At 35.9% G+C, this 18,165-nt stretch overlaps 1 protein-coding gene across 5 annotated transcripts in view; it reads left to right on the plus strand.

The window, feature by feature from the left end:
• grid2 (glutamate receptor, ionotropic, delta 2) overlaps positions 1-18,165 on the plus strand; it is a 594,833-nt gene that overhangs the window by 481,749 nt on the left and 94,919 nt on the right. For all 5 annotated transcript variants that reach the window (XR_005280492.1, XR_005280493.1, XM_038281457.1 and 2 more), the window contains exon 13: positions 10,515-10,710. Coding sequence is in view for 3 of the 5 variants with exons in the window: in XM_038281457.1 (XP_038137385.1) it covers positions 10,515-10,710 (196 nt within the window). In the remaining 2 variants the exon portion in view is untranslated. The remainder of the gene's footprint in view (positions 1-10,514; positions 10,711-18,165) is intronic.

The following is an 18,165-nucleotide window of genomic DNA, read 5'->3' on the forward strand; positions in this document are numbered from 1 at the left end:
TTATCGAGCTAACGCGCTAAATCTTAAATCTACATGATTCACTTTTTTACCCATTTGGACTGAAGGTTTCTATTACAGACTAACATTTCTATAAATGATTGAAATACTGATACTATACGGCTTGCATCTAATATTATTGCATAGATTTATATAAATATAAAATTATGTTACCCTGCTTTGCATGTGCAGTGGGCAGACACCACATAGCCTTTTATTTTATCCAGGCAGACCCACACCTGGTGACGCCCTTTGTTGTTGGTGATCTTCTGCTATGGCATCTCGGCACACAGGAAGCACACTGCATTCATGCGATCATTGCTGTGATACAATATTTTCCCCACTTTTCCAGACACAAAGAAATATCCTTCGAATGACTTGTATGCCTTCATTGCCTCTGCTGTATAAAGTCCTGGTGTATTAATGAGATAACTGTAAATATCCCCATACTGAACGGGCGGCCAAATTTGAGCACTGTCAATCCACAGACTGCCAACTACTTGAAACGGGTGAATATATTTAAAGGTATAGTGGAGGATGTTATTTTTCCTGCTGAGTCATTAAAACAAGTGGTCCTCCTAATTCTCAACCTTTCTGGTAATATGTTTACGTAAGGCTGTCCTTTGTGCTCATCCCCATTTTCACTTACCAGTGGTGAGCCGGATATAGTGGGAAAATTGCAAATCTTTTGGAAAGTAAGCTTGTATGAGTGATGCAAACAGCAACTTTTAAACAGAGCATTCACAAAGAGAAATGGGCTTGTGCATGCTCTCATAAAATTGACGTTCCCTCTCAGTGGCAGATACAGGGTGGTGGAAGTGCACTTTTTTCAAAAGTGGAAAGGGCAGGTCTTTTCGAAAATTTGCAAAAATCCTCTACTATACCTTTAACTTTGCAGAAGTGCATAACTTCCGGAAGTAAACAATAACTAAATAACTTTCAAGTAAAGCACTATGAGCGAGTGGAATTGTACTTGAACCGTAAGCAGAGACAGTCTCATAAGATTTATTTTATTTTTTTTTATGCGATTTAAGTTATCTTTTCTAAAAAAAGCAAAGTTAGAATCTTTGTAAATCAAAGTCCCACATTTTGGAGTTTAGATTAATATTTAGATCGGATTTTAGAGTAAAGAGGCACAGAATCAATGCTGCTTTAAGTCTAGAGTGAAGTTTCTACAGCCGTCAATATTTTGGGGAGTTCTCTCCTGTCGAAAGTCAGCTTATTTTTCCAAATTCAAAGCAAAACCGTTTACTACAAGATCTTAATGCTTGCCTCGCTTGACAAGCTTTATAAAGATACTCTTTATTTTACAACAGGACTTGGCATGTGTCAACACTGTGAAAATTAGTTTGCTTTAATTATCACGATATTGCAGTGCTTGTTTGGCCAGCAATTTCCCTTGCACTAAACACAATAGCGAATCTTCAAAGTACTGACAAGAGGAAGATAAAAGGCACCAAATCCAACAGCGTGGAGACGCTGGCTGCTGCCATTAAAGAAACCATGGCATGCTTAACACCTGAGGAAAGCCACAACCTGATCACCCTCATGCTACACTTCAATGACGCAAAATCTCATGTAAAAGGTATTGTGTCTGTATACACTAAACAATATATTTGCATACATTTCACCTGGCAGACTTATTGAAAAAAGGGTCTTATGAAATACTAAATTTCTGAGAAATGTCATTTTTGGTTTTCAATTTGTAAGTCAAACTCATAACACACGAGGTTTACTGAACTGTACACTATATAATTTATATATTATGTGTGTAATGAATCTAAATAATATTTTTAATTGGATTTTTACAACTTTTACTGTTACTTTAATTCCACGAGCTGTATCTGTTTATTATTTTTTTGTTGCAAAGAGTGAAACTTCATTCCAGCAGGTAGATAAAACGGCACACATTTATGCTACTACTCACACATAAAAAATAACCATTTTATCCTTGTCTCTTCACCACAGTGTGGAATAGCATCTTTTTATTTTTGTTAAATCAAAGACAGTATTCTACAGATAAAGACACATAATTAAAGAGAGAATACTGAGTTAGAAAATCGAAGGTGTTGATAAAGTTGTCAAATCTTTGTTCTTTTACTATTCTTTGACTCACATACATAATTTCTCAGAAGGTTTATGCCCTCCATTTGTTTATCCCTGTGATAATATGTCTTCCTGCTACTCTGCTGGTGGCACCAGGAAGTGCTCATCTCTCATTGGACTAATAAGCATGTCTAAGCATCCGCTATGCCCGACAGTGCTACGGTTAATTGTGCTTGCCTTTGGAATGAACATTTCTCTACGTTCAGTCTTTTACAACAAGAATTCATCTTTCTTTTGTGGCATTTTGCATTCTTCATTTACCTTGTCAACAAATGCTTATAGGAACACTTCAGTAACACATTACATGGGCAAAATAAGCCCAAATACATCTAGTATAAGGATGCAAGTAAATTAGTCAGTCAGGGGAAAAAAATGAAGGAGAAAATATAGAGTCACCAAAGGAAGAGGAATCAAGGAAAATATGGAGACATGACTCTCCTTAGTGTTTTCCATCAAGACAGGCAGGCCTTTTAAGTATTAATGCCCTTGTTTCATCCTGAAAATGAAATAACAAGTCAGCGTCAAGAACCCTCTCTGGACTATTTCACGCTTGGATGTTTTCCCTCAATTTCAGTGTGAATCCTTTAGGAAAACCGTGAAAGGTGGCAGAGGAGAGTAGAGAAGTGAAGGCACACATGAGCAATGCACAAAAAGTGAGACAAAAAGGCATCTTAATGAGGAAATAAAGTGAACAAGGGGGAACAGATAAGGTGAGAGTGGGGAAAAAAAGAAAATGATGTGGAGACAGAGAGGGAGACATAGGATGTAGTAAAAAAGCAAACAGAAGAGAAGTTACAGACTAGAAATATTTGGCTTGGGATGACCTGACAGAGCGAGAAATTTGTTTGTGGGCTGCAGAAATATGGGGAACAGATAGTTTCTGTTAGAATTCAGATAGGATAGGTTAGCATGTATATAAATTCAATTTTTATCCTGTTATTCATACATTTTTAGCTACCTTAAAATAATTAAGAGAGTGTGATTAATTATATTACTGCTGTAAGACTAAATGTTCAAGGGACACCGGTTGTGTTGTTTAAAAAAGACTTCAAACTAAATTAGTTATAAAAAAAGTATTATTTTAGTTTGATTGTAACTCATTGTGAAAATGTGAGATATGTATTTTAGTTAAAATTGTTGTTCTCTAGTAATTGTTGAAAAATGAATGCACAAAAAAAGTTTTTGAATTTTTTTTTATAATAATGACATCTAGCGTTCTTAACAAGCACAATGTCAGCTTTTACACTACAGGTTAAATTTTTTAGATAAACTTTCCTGTACTTGAGAAGTTTGTTTGAGTAATAATATATCTGATTTGATCTAATTATAACCCCCATAGGTATGAAGTTTATTTCAAAAAGCTGCTTAAACATGCAGGGTAAGATGAGTTGGGAGTGTCACACACCCAGCTCAAAGCAGACTTAAAACAACCTCAGCATTGGCTTTCAGCCCATCTTCAAATTTAAATCCTAATGCAATTACATAAGCTTCAAATTGGCCCTGCTGCTCTCAATCAGTAATTTTTACTCAAGGCCATAGAGTTTTCAGTTATTTTAAAAACTGTTTTCTAAAACTTTGATGTACTTGCATAAAATGGCTAGAAAATGTCATATGTTCTTCCAGAGCAGTCATTTCATAGAGTTCTGTTAAAGAGGGCTTCAATGTTGGCAGATGATAGGATGTAAGAGTAAAAACTTTAATGAGAAATCTCTAACACTCCTAATGTTCAAAAAAGACAATAATAAAAAAGGTTGTGGACATAAAAAGTAAGGAGCACCACAGGCCACAAAGTCTTATGCATGTCAGACTATGCTGTCGTCTTAGAGAAGACAGCTTGGAGAGGAGCAGAAAATGAAGATGCTGAACAGGACTATGTACTGTTTATATATCCTACAGCCAAGACTTTAGTGCACCAGTTATCCCTGGTTTTTCATTGTACTGTGAAAAAACATTTTGGAGGATTACATCAAGAATTCAAGGAACATCAAGGAACATCAAGGATAATTCTATTAGACATTAGTCTCAACAAAGGAACAGAAACCCATTTCCATGCATCAAAGGTTGTTAACTTAAATTTGCTTTCTAAAGGCCATCATATATTACCATTTAAAACTTCAACATAACCTGTCTCATTCAAAATGCTGTATATCCATATCTACATCCACCTTTGAAATGTAGTTCATGCAAGTTTTTTTTATGAGCTACATTTCAAAGGTAGATGTACATTATTAATTATGACAAAGAATGCTCCCTTGTTATAAAATATGGCATTTCTTGGGATCTTGTAAGTCCAGCTCTTTTGATATTAACTTGCGCAACATCCAGTGGCAAAATTTTAAGCATATGTTAGAAATTAAATAGATCCTCCCTGAACAAAAATTGAAAGTTTAATGGAAAACATTTTTTAAAACAGATGCCTGGTGTTGTAGTTCATGTAGTGATGTCAGAATGGTAAAAGATATTTAAAAAAAAAAATCCTGATCAATGTGTAGATCATAGATTTACCCATTTTTCTCCTTCAGCTTTATTATTTGCTCCTCTTTTGCTCTGTAGTGACACACATACACAAATATACTCACTATTTGTCATAAGATGCATTTTGTGGTTGTTCACTCCATTTACTTGCTCATTGAGCTGCTTAGGAGAATATAATTGCTGCAAAATGAGCTAGCATTCACACAGGACAGAAACAATAGTGTATGCACACCCAGACTCACACTCACACACTGAAATTAAATTCACATTAAACAAAGACAATTAAACAAATAGTTCTTATATGCATAGACTTCCGCAACACTACACACACATTAAAAAAAACAAAAAACAAAGATTTTATAGATAAAGCCTAATTATTTGCTTATATATTTGCATTTGTATTCAAAGGTATATCCTTCCCTTAAACTTTTCCGCCTTTTTTATCTTGCAACAGAAAACTTTCCTGCTTTTTTTTTTTTTAAGTTTATTCAATAAACCAACACAATGAAGAAAATAGTAATACTGAAGATAAACAGAGTTTTTGTTTTGGAAAAAATTTGGCATTTTTATTCATCTGCCAGTCGAAACTATACGGTTGCCAAAAATATTTAGCTTGACAAACCATATAGTCGCAGCAAACATCATAGAGTTTAACAAAAATATATTATTTCGTGGCAGGTGTGACACATGCAAATGTCCTCAACTTCAGATTTTCAGGGTTTCCTAATAGAGATCTTCATTCGTTTGTTGAATTTGTGTAGCTTTTGTTCTTTTGGGTCGATACCTCATTCTATGACGTCATCACAATAAGTCGGGGCACATGTCTGTGTGTGTATCTTGCTTACAAGGATCTAGGTTATATCAGGTAGGTCTACACTTTTTGCTGCTAGTAGTGTGTTTTCTACTAAGACCATAAAATAAGCCAATAAGAGACCAGTTTTGCATGGAGAAAACCCCCCCCACCATGCATGGTGGTGGTGGCGTGGGGGGATTAAGGCAAACTGCGAGTTGCCCAAATGTGAGACGACTTAGCTTAATTCAGTCGACTTGTCAACAAGTCGGCTACATAGTGAATACCCTATTCACCATACCAGTTCAGAGTCCCTTTCCCTGAATATTGTTTTTAGTGATGACCCTGCAAAATTTGAAGTGATAGGAGCTAGAAGCTACAATTTGAGGTATTCAGATTAAGCCTAAAATATTTAATAACATACTCTGCATGATTCATATACTCACCGCCATCCCAGATGGGGCAGACCACCTTAATCCATTCAGAAACATGGCCTCAAAGTTAGAGGAGTTGTTAAATATCTGACTCTGTTTCAGTTTTTTGCAAGCTGTCTTTAAATAGAAAGCTTGAAATTAATTACTGAACCAAGTTACAAACCAAAACTCTCATTCAAAGAAGCTTCTGATGACCCAGCAATTTTTTAAGAGATGGTGGGAAGGAAAGATTATTCAGGCCAAAGATTAATTGACAGAAATAATTGACAGAAATAAAAGATTAATGTTCACAGCAGAGTCCATTAAAATCTTCAATCTAAAATCTTTTTTTTTTTTTTTTTTTTTACACATTAGCTCTACTTGAGGACAGCATGAGAGAAGAGGAGTTTTAAGCTCCCTTCTATCAAACATCTAAAAATATTATTTCACACTGCACAGTACGTGTTCACCCATGTGATGTGTATTTTTGCAGGTAAACCCATTGTTAAACATTCTTTGTGGGTGTATTATATTACAGCTGAATTTATGACACAGCAAACTGTACACTGGTTTGTCATTAAGAAGGATATTTGGAGTGTTTTTGTGGGCTTGTTTTGTTTCCCAGATATTACGATCTCAAATCCATTGGTGGTGTGTAAACAGGCAATTAACAAACAAACAGTAATTAGTTCATGTAATTGTTCTCCATTACATTTCTCAGCGGCCAAACTGTTTGACAGGCAACCCAAGTACTGTTGCCTTGTAATTAATAATATTTGCTTATTTTTATTTTACCCCTAGAGGGGGCAATTTATTGTAAATAAGAATTGTGAAAGAAAAGAAAAATACTAGAAAAATGAAAGGCATCATAAAAAGTTAAAAAGCATACTAACATCTCATTTTTATTATTTCTAGTCTTCTGCCTGCAATTAGTACATATTTTTGTATCTGACCCAATCAGTGGTTTATGGAAATGAAGTGAATTTACCTTCAAACAGCCAGCGATGTAGGTTCCGTAAACAAATGTGTAAATTAGAGGAATAAGCTGTTCCATATGGTCACTAGCAGATGTTTCTTTCAAAATTCACATATCTTCCTATATCTCCTTATTTGTGGATAATGTAGAGGGGAATTGTGTTAGAGCTCTTATTTCAATTGTTTTTAGTTTGTTGTTCTCCAGCAGCCTCCACAGTCACCGAATCTCTATTTATAAGACACCCCTTTGATGCAATGCAAAAGAAGATTTGCATTGGCTGAATGTTTGGCCACATCATATTATATAGATATTGAAAAAATATCTGAGAAATGTTTGGTTTATTTCATGAATAGTTAAAACAGTTTTTTACTAGATCTATCAAGTTTAGAAATCTTTAACTGAGTTGCCATATATTACTGCTGTCAGTTCTCCTTACACACAAAGCCACTTTTATATGATATATATGTTTATACAAGAAAAAAATAACCTAAGTTTTCCAAAGCTTTAAGGCTCAAGAAAAAACCAATACTGTTAAATCATTAGGAAAAAAATATCCTAAAATCCTCTCACTGTATAGTCGTATTAAAATCTGACTAAGATACTAAAAAGGAGAAAGAAAAACAGTTGTATAAAATGCGTGTTTTCCCTCAGATGGTTTCTGTTTCATTTTCTTAATATTATGTGACCAAGAGGGGTCTGCATTTATTAGACACAATATCAAATTACTGGTTTCCCCTGTGGCTGAATGTAATCCCATTTTAGAAATACATCTGGGCCTCGACTGGTTCATTTCTTTTTCACCACTTCGAATTATGTGACTTTCTCAAGCCGGTTTTTTGTTTGTTTTTTGTTCGTTGCTGTTGTTTTTTTTTATTTTTTTTTTGGTGTACCTTTTTCCTGTAGGAATGAAAATGTATTTTATCCTAACTCTTCTTAAAAATTGATTAGAAGAATACATTATTGATTAGATTTTGCATTCATAAATAGGTTTGTTTCCTTTGGTACGCTGTATTGTTGCTGAATACACCCTGTTTGCATTGCTTTGTCTTAATTTTTAATTGTGCATCCTTCATAAATTATGATTTATAGGATTATGGAAAAAAAATTTCAAGTTAAGCTGAAAAATGCGGCTTAAAATCTAGTCATGCAATGGCGGGTGCCACCATTTTCAATGTAAACATTACAATGCAGATGTACAGACAGGGATCTGGAGCAAACAAGTCGTCGCTATGTCCTGTATTTGTTCTGTCCAGTCACTGAACCAGATTAGTCCAATCTGTAGAGTGAATTAACCTGTTCAGATTTGACTCACCTGGTTCAGGCTCTCCAGAGACGCATGGCTCAACACAGCCGGGCTACCTCCTCCGGACAAGATACGGCAGTCTATCTACACCTTATGGACAAAGGACATTCTTTTAAGGAACAGAATGTTCATATTTTGGACAAAGAAGACAGGTGGTTTGAAAGGGGTGTGAAGGAAGCCATTTAGGTTAAGAAAGAAAAAAACAACTATAAACAGAGGGGGTGGACTCAGGATTCAGCATTCAACAACCTACAATGCAGCAATAGAGCTGATTCTCCCTCGCTATCATGGCAACCCCCACCCCCATACAGGGGACCAAACATCTGGCCTGTTCAGCCAGGCCAACAATTCCCCCTAACGACCCCCTTTGAGAGGCATAGACCAGTATTGGTATTGCAGGCTAACAAAGAACGACTCCCCATTTCTAAGGGGCGGACCCATTCTTCCGCTTCAACTTGCATGTTTTCTAAGCAAAAACAAGCCGTTGTTTTCGTCAACTCTATAAAGCCTTGAACTCAACACTAATTCTGACATTTTGATTTGAAAAAGTTTCCTGGATTGGAAGCGAAACGTCTTCAAACTTGGAAACAAAGTCCGGTGGATTGTTTAACGTTTTGGAATCACCTGGTTCAGTGGCCGGGCAGAACAAATACATGACAAAAGGATGACTTCTTGACTCCAGATCCCCCATCCCTGGCAGAAAAACATCTAGATAGTGCTGGGCACTGGAAATTTAGGACTGGAATTGAGGAACCCAGGTCTATGTCCCACAATGAGGCACAGCTAATTACAGAATATGTAAGGCAAGGCAAACCTTTAATGAAAAGAGTAAACAAAATAGATTATAATGAATAGTGCGAATAAATGATAGTAGGAGAGTGAAGAAAAGTGATCAGCGTAACTTCCAACAGCCTAAGCCTATAAAGGCATAACTAGATAAAGAAGCGTACGGTGTGGTATTGGTGCCAAAATGAATACCCTAACCATAGAGGTGCCTACTTCCTTAGTGCAGGAGGCTATATCCATTCCGATGCCCGCTACTGATCTGATCTATGATAGGATGGCACCGGTAATGGAATGGCTGGTTCCAGCAAATGAGTTGATGAAGCTAGTAACTGAGAGGCTAGTGACTAGAATGATTAGGCTGGTCACTCCCTGTATTGCCTACTTCCTCTGCTTCGCATTAGCACAGAAGGGCTGGTTTCAGCCTTGGCTATGCTGGTGTTAGCCTTGGATAGGCTGGTGTTAGCCTTGCATTGGCATGTCTTTCCCATGAGCAATGCATTTCAAACAGATTTTAACAGTTGATACAATAAATTTAAGAATTATTTCTGGAACAAAAAGTGCTAAAACCTTTCCAGTTGTTTCAGTATTACTATTATTGTTAGTGAGAATACTGTTAAGCTTCAGCTGTTAGCGCTTTTAACATTGAACAAAGACATTAAATGATAATTAAATTTAACAACTTGATTGCACACACAGTGAAAACACTCCGATCATCTGCAGAAGTCAAGAGTACAGTATGTGCACCTGATAACGTGTGTTGATGGGGCTCAGTATTCTCTCCTTTTTGACTCACCCTTCCCATTTTTTAAGTTGCATTTCTGGAGAATTAAAAAGATTGAATATTAACAGGGATTCAATAACTATAAAAACAGATTATTGAAAATCAGTATGCTTTGCACATGTGTAATCCAACATGTACATCCGTAATGTAACAGTAGGCAATTCGATGGCAAAGGCCTGTGTCAGTCAGTGTAACACAGCTCCACTAGAGTTGAGGCAGAGTCACGCACTGCCTCAACTATTTTTTCTCCCATTTATTTCAGTGGCAATTTGTAAAATCAGAGATTTCTATCCTAAAACAAAATTATATTTATACAGATAACAAATTCATACAGAAATTTCAAATTTCCATTGAATCATGGAATTTTATTTTTCACAATGACAGGTGAGGCACTGCCTTACTTGCTACCCCTGACTGCACATTACTGCACAAACCCCAAGATGAACCCTCATGTCTGTCTGGTCTAAAAAAGCACTTTGCACTGTGAGTGTTTTTTATGACTAAACATACAATATGCAAGTAAAGTCTATTCACCAATCGACATGATCAGGGTCCTTTCATACCACCCTGATTACTTTAACACATCAGTAGCTACAATGAAAAGATTTATGGTGCTCTGGATGTTAATAATAATGTACAAATTAATAGAATGGGACAAGAATTAAATTCCGAGGCTTCTGATAATCCAGGTTACTTAGCTTTAACAGTTTTTGCGTGACTATCACATCTTAACTTCAAAAGGTTCGTCAAAATGGTGGCATGTTCATTGTATTTCTTACCTTACTCCTTAGTAGGTACTACTCCAACCATGAACAACATGTACACTGCAGGCGATATACGAAATGATTAAGTTGTTGATTTTTTTTTTTTATTGTGTGTGTTTTTAGGTCTCTACAGGACTTATCAAAGCAGACTGAATTGCCTTACGGAACAGTGTTGGATTCTGCAGTATATGATCAGGTACGATCAAAGGCTATGAACCCATTTGAGCGAGATCCCATGTACTCCCAGATGTGGCGGATGATTAATCGCACTGGAGGAGCAGATAATAACGTTGAGGAGTCGAAGGAAGGTATTCGCAAGGTAGGCTTACCCCTTTTTAAATTTGTTAAGACCTTTGGCATATATAGAAATAACAGTGGTTATTAAAACAATTATTGGAGTCAAAAGACTCATGTGATAAATTTACTATAAATGGGACCAGGTGCCAGGAAGCAATATGACTCCGGTTATTTATTACTCAGTGCAAAGCATTTCAATTCAAGCTACATAGCTTTTGCTGACATTTGATCACATCATTTTTGAAAGCATGCATAAACCTCCATAGCAGCTTTAGACCTTGATGCATTCATCATTATAGAGTTATTTTTTTTTTTAGGTTTTACAGTTTTGAATAGAAAAAATTCTTCTGCATCAGAAATAAAATTGTGTTATGATTCATGATAGATTTTGAGATATGTAATATTCCACATTACAGTATTTATTTTATATTTTCCTTTGAAAAGCTAAAGGGTACATTTAGAAGTAGGTTTATTTTGTGTGCGCATTTCTGGAAATGAAGACTAGTCATATTTTCAATCTGGAAGACCCTACAGAGTCTTAGCTGCACATCACGATTAACCTGTCATCCAGATCTACCAATGCCAATCTTCTCCTGCTCTCCAGGCCTCCTTTACAGCCTACTATAGCATCAAAGTCTCTCCTTTAAAAGCTGCTTCTTCAGGGGCAGGTTCCTGCCTCCAACCAGCTGCAACCCACTTCAACCTTCTTTAACACCCTGTTCTACCTCCTACTTAATTCAGCTCCCCTCCTCCTTCATCTTCAATTTCACCGCTAGTATCCAGGCCCCAAGGGGAAGATATCATAAAACTGCCCAAACTATCATCTTCAGCAGTGCTCAGCTCCATCTCTTCTTTTGGGGTCTGAGCCCCAAAAACAGTTCTATCAATTAATCTAAAAAAACACTCTAAATGCCTTCTTGTCTTATTGTGAGTCTTTTCATGTTAATTTTTTTTTTTTTTTATCTTGATAAACAGCAATTAGTTGTTATAGATAACGTTATATCTGTCTGAATCTCCAGGGCCCCATTTCAGAATGCAGGAAATGCAAAGCCCAAAGTTTTTGGTTTATAAAAACCTAGATAGACGTTATGAGTCAAGTTACTCCATAAAGCAACTAGAAGCAGGATTTGTTGAATTTCTCCATCTGTCGCAATTTTGAGACCTGAGATGAAGGAGGCATCAAAAAACGGTGCATTTTCTGTCAGAGCCTTTAGATATTGGAGAGCAAATCCCCTTTAGGCTCCTTGTTATTAGATGCATTTTGAATTCCACATTTATAGATTTTTGAGCATCACCGTTTTCACCAGTCAATATTTTATCTCAATTAAATTTCAGTCACAAATTCCTTATATGACACAATAATGACAAGTTCTTCAGTGTGTTTTTATGCAGAGGGCAAAATGTCAGTAATGTAACACAAAAGTGTTACAGTTTGTGAAAATCAATGTGTTTTAAACACTGAAAAGCTTCTGCTTCGTTCAACTTTATTTTCCAGCACAGCTTTGCAGACAGAAAAGCCGCAAAAAAAATTGCAGAATGATGAACCCCTCCTAATTATTGCCTTAGGGAAGGCAGTAATTAAGTTAGATATCACATTTTGAGATTTAATCAAAATCTGTTTATATATTATTAGGTTTTCAGGCATAATTGGAAGGATATATTCTATTCATATTTATTAAAGTTTATTAAACATACTTTTTAATGCTTGTTACGTGTTCTGTTTGATAAGTGTTTCAATGTTTTCTTGTAAATATACCTTGTTCAGCAATTTCATATGCAGTTTTATGGACATGAAAATGTCTCAATATCAGCCGATTGTCCGCTCTTTTTTTGCTTTCTTTCATGAACTAAGGTTTAACTTTGGACATATTATTATTTATATTTGCAAAATAAAGCCAACGAATGCCTAGCAGTTCAGTTGGCAAAGCTTAAACATATAACTAATAACTGGACCTTACTTGATTTAATTGCATTTGTATATTCTACATTGATTTACTGCTATGTCATTTTTTCACCTACTGAGTTACACCTAGATGCATATACAGTATCATGTGAACAAACATATTATTTTTAAATATTTGATGAATGTAATATTTATGATATCATTTTGATTCCCAAAAATGGTCCTTGCCTAAATCTTATTGTATGCAGCTGGAATGGTTTAGCTTTTTGTATAAAAACATGTGGTAATATTCTCCATTCATTTAAACAGCATATTTTTTTAATGAAAATTTAGGCTAAAGGGTAAAACTGGAACATTTCTTAATTTCTTGTTTTGTGTTACAACCATTGTTTATTTTTGATCATTTTAAATAGAGGACAGTTAGTATTTCAGTATCTAGCGATGATTTTCTTGTAATCTTCCGATTATAGTATATTTTGTATTTAAGATGTACAGCTTGTTTAAGATGCATCGTGTTTGCAATATGCCTATAATCTACACAGATTAGCCGCTGTCCTCTTTTTAAAAGCTTGTATTGCTGCAGGGTCATTATGGTGGATGGGACGAGATCCATGTAAATTATGTTGATGATGCACATGTAGTATTTACAATGCTTAATTCCCTTGATGATTGCCCAGCAGCATAAACACCTTACTGCTGCACCTTATTTACATGCTTTAAGCTTGCTGTTTGTAATGTACTTTAGCTCAAACATTTAACATTTCCTCCCCCTTCAAAATATATTAGATTTAATATAAAGGCAGCTCTGGGAGAGATGGAAGGAGTGATTAAAGGGCACCATGTCTCTTTTCATACTGTGCAATTAAACTGCCACAAGAAACAAGAAAAAAAAAATCAGTCCAGCAGCAAAGGTTTTCCCAAACTAAAACAAACTGATTATCTTTGTGAGTGTTTCCTCCTGTTTAGTTATTTTCATTGATCTTAATTCAATCGCACTGATAACTTTAGCTACCAGAATGATATAATAAGAACATATTTTTATTGATCATCTCATTCTGTAGCCTCTATTTCTATATATTACAATCAGGAACCTTACACATGAGAGTACATGTGGTATGTGTATAACTATGATGTACACTCACCAGCCACTTTATTAGGTACCCCATGCTAGTAACGGGTTGGACCCCCTTTTGCCTTCAGAACTGCCTCAATTCTTCATGGCATAGATTTAACAAGGTGCTGGAAGCATTCCTCATGGAGTTTGGTCTATATTGACATGATGGCATCACACAGTTGCCGCAGATCTGCACATCTATGATGCGAATTTCCCGTTCCACTGTGCGTTCAGAGATGCTCTTCTTCCCACCTTGGTTGTAACGGGTGGTTATTTGAGTCACTGTTGCCCTTCTATCAGCTCGAACCAGTCTGGCCATTCTCCTCTGACCTCTGGCATCAACAAGGCATTTCCGCCCACAGAACTGCCGCTCATTGGATGTTTTTTCTTTTTCGGACCATTCTCTGTAAACCCTAGAGATGGTTGTGCGTGAAAATCCCAGTAGATCAGCAGTTTCTGAAATACTCAGACCAGCCCATTTGGCACCAACAATCATGCCATGTTCAAAGTCACTCAAATCACCTTTCTTCCCCATACTGATGCTCGGTTTGAACTGCAGGAGATTGTCTTGACCATGTCTACATGCCTAAATGCACTGAGTTGCCGCCATGTGATTGGCTGCTTAGAAATTAGGTGTTAACGAGCAGTTGGACAGGTGTACCTAATAAAGTGGCCGGTGAGTGTATAGTCTCTTGTTTTGTCTAGTTATTTGTTTTGAGAGGTAAACATCACAGCTGACTTCAACAGTGGTGAAAGAGTTTCCTCTTTTAATATATATTTACCTTCTTTTGAACTGACTTAGATACTATAGTAGTTATAAAGTTTTGCTTTTCTATGTCAATGCTCCCTTTAGTGTGCACAGTATAGATGCAATAGAGCAATAGCAGTTTTATTTTGTTACTTTGTTTAGCCAAATTTGCTGTGGATATGTCATGTGCATCATGCGAAAGAAATAAATCAGCATCCCAGATTGTGAATTGAGGAGATAAATAAAAGGCTGTTGAGATGCAGCCTTTCCTTGTTTATTGTGTAACTCATTTCTTCTCCGTTTGTACAAGTAATAATAACTGGACTCCCAAGACTGTTTTCTGCAAGCTAGCTTATTGTAAAAAAAAAAAAAAAAGAAAAGAAAAGAAAAGAAATCTGCCAGCCTTGCATCTTAGACCTGAATGAGATTTTAGATAGAGGTATAAATCTGTTGTTGAGTTTTTCTAAAAATAAAAATTCTATTAAAAAAATAATAGTCACCACACGACTTTTGTTTTTAAGTTTGCAAGGATCCTTTTTTGTATTTTAAAAGTCAGAGTAAATGTCCGCATGGGTGGGTGGTTCATTAATCAACTGCAGAGACTGTTGAATTTTCTATGTATGAGTAGGAAGGTCTGAATGAAGGCTTGCTTGCCAGAGGTGAGCCAGTCTACAGGAAAAGATAGAAAATCTCTGATTTACCCATGTATTATTCCTGGCTTCCTTTTACCGCTGCCTCTTGTTCTCCTCACGGCTGAATATTTACAGATGCCCAATTCATGTGGTATTCTGTGACACAGCTCTTATTTTGTCCACTTGACCTCCATCCTTCGTTCTACCCTTTTTTCTTCTGCCTTTTTAGTGTTTCCTTTTCAGAACCTCCTTTTGTATCTTCAGCAGTCTATTATGCATCCACATTTTGTCAAAAGCTACAGGGTGCACTCTAGTGGTTCCCTAATTCATGTCTTAACTGCATCACCACATGGCAAAGAGAGCACCGTCAGCAACACAGCTGTCAATATGATTATATGTTTGAAACTCCAGTAAATCTAACATAGCAGTTAAAAGATGTATTTTAGATTCCTCACAAGCACAGGGCTTTGTTGGCTCCTGTTAAAAACAAAATTGTTAGATTCTATATAATTGTATCTTTTAGGATTTACATACGTGAATAAACAACACCATGGAATGGCACTCTACAGTGTCTATGTTTCTTCTCAAGCTGAAGGTTTTTTGGGAGGACATTGTGTTATTAACGGACACAATAACGGACATCAGTCTCAATTTCCCATAACTTGCTGTTGTTTTTTCTTCATCAATCTAGTCCCCAGTGCTCCATTTCATTCCTGTGAGGTTACTCTATTTTCAGTAGTGTCTATATTTCCTCTCTCCGCTGCCTCCTTACTTTTGGCTGCCTCTCATTCTCTCAGCCTTTTTCTTTTTCACAATAAACCTCTCATCTTTGTCACTGTTCTTCAGTGCACACTTTAGATTTTCTCTCCTTTGGTCTTTGGTCCCTGCAGCAAAGTAATATCATGTCAGAACTGGTCAGAGTCTTAGAGGTCGGTAGTTTTAAAGATACAGTGATATCTGTGCACACAATTACATGAGCAAACTTGCATGTTAGTGCTATGCATTATTAAAAACACAAGCATTTTATTTCATCATAGTCATCACACTGTACACCAAAAACATGAATGTACAGTGTATCACAGAGCAGGAATTGTTGGACAAATGCAGAGCACCAAGCAGGAGCATCATAGAGCACCCTGAAACAGGGTTATATGTGTCTGTTCTATATGAGTTGATGTTTAAAGTGTCCAAAAAAAAGAAGAATGGCTGTTAGGACCTAAGAACTACGTAAATGTCACATTTGATATTAAAAGACTGCAGATGAATTAGTTGATTAGCCAAATAATTGACCTTAACTAGTCTTGATCAGTAATTGTCAATTTGTGAAATGTGTTTTTTTTCCCCCTCTTTAATAGATGGACCAAAATAAAATTCCCAACTTATAAAGGCCCGACACAAAGAAAAACTTAGGTGTATTCAAAACAGTTATTTTGTTATTAGGAAATTGCCTTTGCATGGATCCTGTGTTTTGGGAAACTAACTACTTATAAAACCAGATCCTAGAGTGAAAGATTCCTCTTTTTGTGTTTCGATGTGAAAAATGTATTTTCTGAAATAACGTGCTCCCAGAACCCACATTCTCCTCTCACGTCACGTTTCTGTTTCCCTGACGAGTTGTTTGTGTATTCCAAATGAATAGCAAAGACAGCTCTTACGGTCAGGGTCTCTGTAAATAAAGCCTTTTTAAAAGGATTATTCTTTTAGAAGAGATTTAAAATCCTTTAAATTACAACTAAGTCCTGGGAGCACCTACTGTAAGTTTAATAATTGACATTAAAAAGCTAATTCTTAAAAACAAAGACTTTGATCGCGGATTGAGGATGATATACAAAATTTGGGTGATATGATCTTGTAATTTTTACATGGTCTTCAGCATAAGTATTAAAAAAACAAAAGGTTTGTCTTTCAACACATGTGGAGTTTGTCCTAAATGGAATTATCGTGTTTTGCTTTTTTTTTCTGTTCAGATAATGGTTAAACAGGTTAAACTACAATTAATTTTTAGTTGTGCTTTTTTATTTGCTATGCCAAACTGAATATTAAGTAATTCAGTTTAAAACCCACCTAGATTTTGTTTGTGTTTTTTTGTATCACCTGTTCCCAATTATAAACATGAGAAACATCCAAAAGAATCCAACAATCTTGGGCTGAGCTAAGGGTCTTCCATTGTGACTGACCTTTAGGCAGAACATCTATTGTGCCCAGACTTCATCACTCAAGCTGAGAAAAGGAAGCACTGAAGATGCATACTTGGACTTATTCAACAGTCCAGTTCTTTCAAATTTTGGAAGCCACACTCTTCAGTTTTTTATTTGTTAAAAAAAACTTAAAAATATCAATTACATTTCTTCCCATTTCACCATTGAATCAATAAGTATCCCACTTGTTGACTCATCACAAAATATTCCTATTGTATGTCTTTATCTTTGGAACCTGTGTTGTAAGTACACCTAATCTTTAAAGTGTAGTATCTGCTAAAAAAAACAATACCTGTGACAGTCTTCTCCTCCTCAGTTCTTGTTTAAAGGAAAGAAAAATGGTTAAGCAGTTACTGTTTTGTTTAGGGGTTTTACGATGCTCATTGTATAGCAATGATTTCCTCTCTACACCTAACGCTCATAGAAACTACATTGAATTGTATCAGAAGGGTTGAATATGATAAAAAATATTTTAGAAACTTAAAATTAAAAGTATTTAAAGAAATTAAATATTTATGACCAACTTTTGTTCATTTATAAATATATAAATATATATATATATATATATAAAGTTTTGTAAATGAGACCCAGATTACAAGATTTGTGCTTTAAACTTGAAACCATTTTTTGGGGTTTTGGAGACTATTTTTTTTTATATAAGAAGGAAAGGCATGTTGGCCATAGGGATGTTTTGTTCATAATACGGGACAGATGTAACCAGTATTCAAGGTGAGACAGTCAGTTGGAAAGTTCAAAACATTTATTAAAAACAAAAGCATAAACGGATAGAGCAAAAGCGTGGAGCTGATGTGGATCTGTCGACCTGCAGTGACTGCAGGAGGGGGGCAGGGTACCACCCAATCACGGACACTCGGGTTTAAG

The sequence above is a fragment of the Cyprinodon tularosa genome, unplaced genomic scaffold, assembly GCF_016077235.1.
Source record: "Cyprinodon tularosa strain WSP-4 unplaced genomic scaffold, ASM1607723v1 ctg171, whole genome shotgun sequence".
Classification (NCBI taxonomy): Eukaryota; Metazoa; Chordata; class Actinopteri; order Cyprinodontiformes; family Cyprinodontidae; genus Cyprinodon; species Cyprinodon tularosa.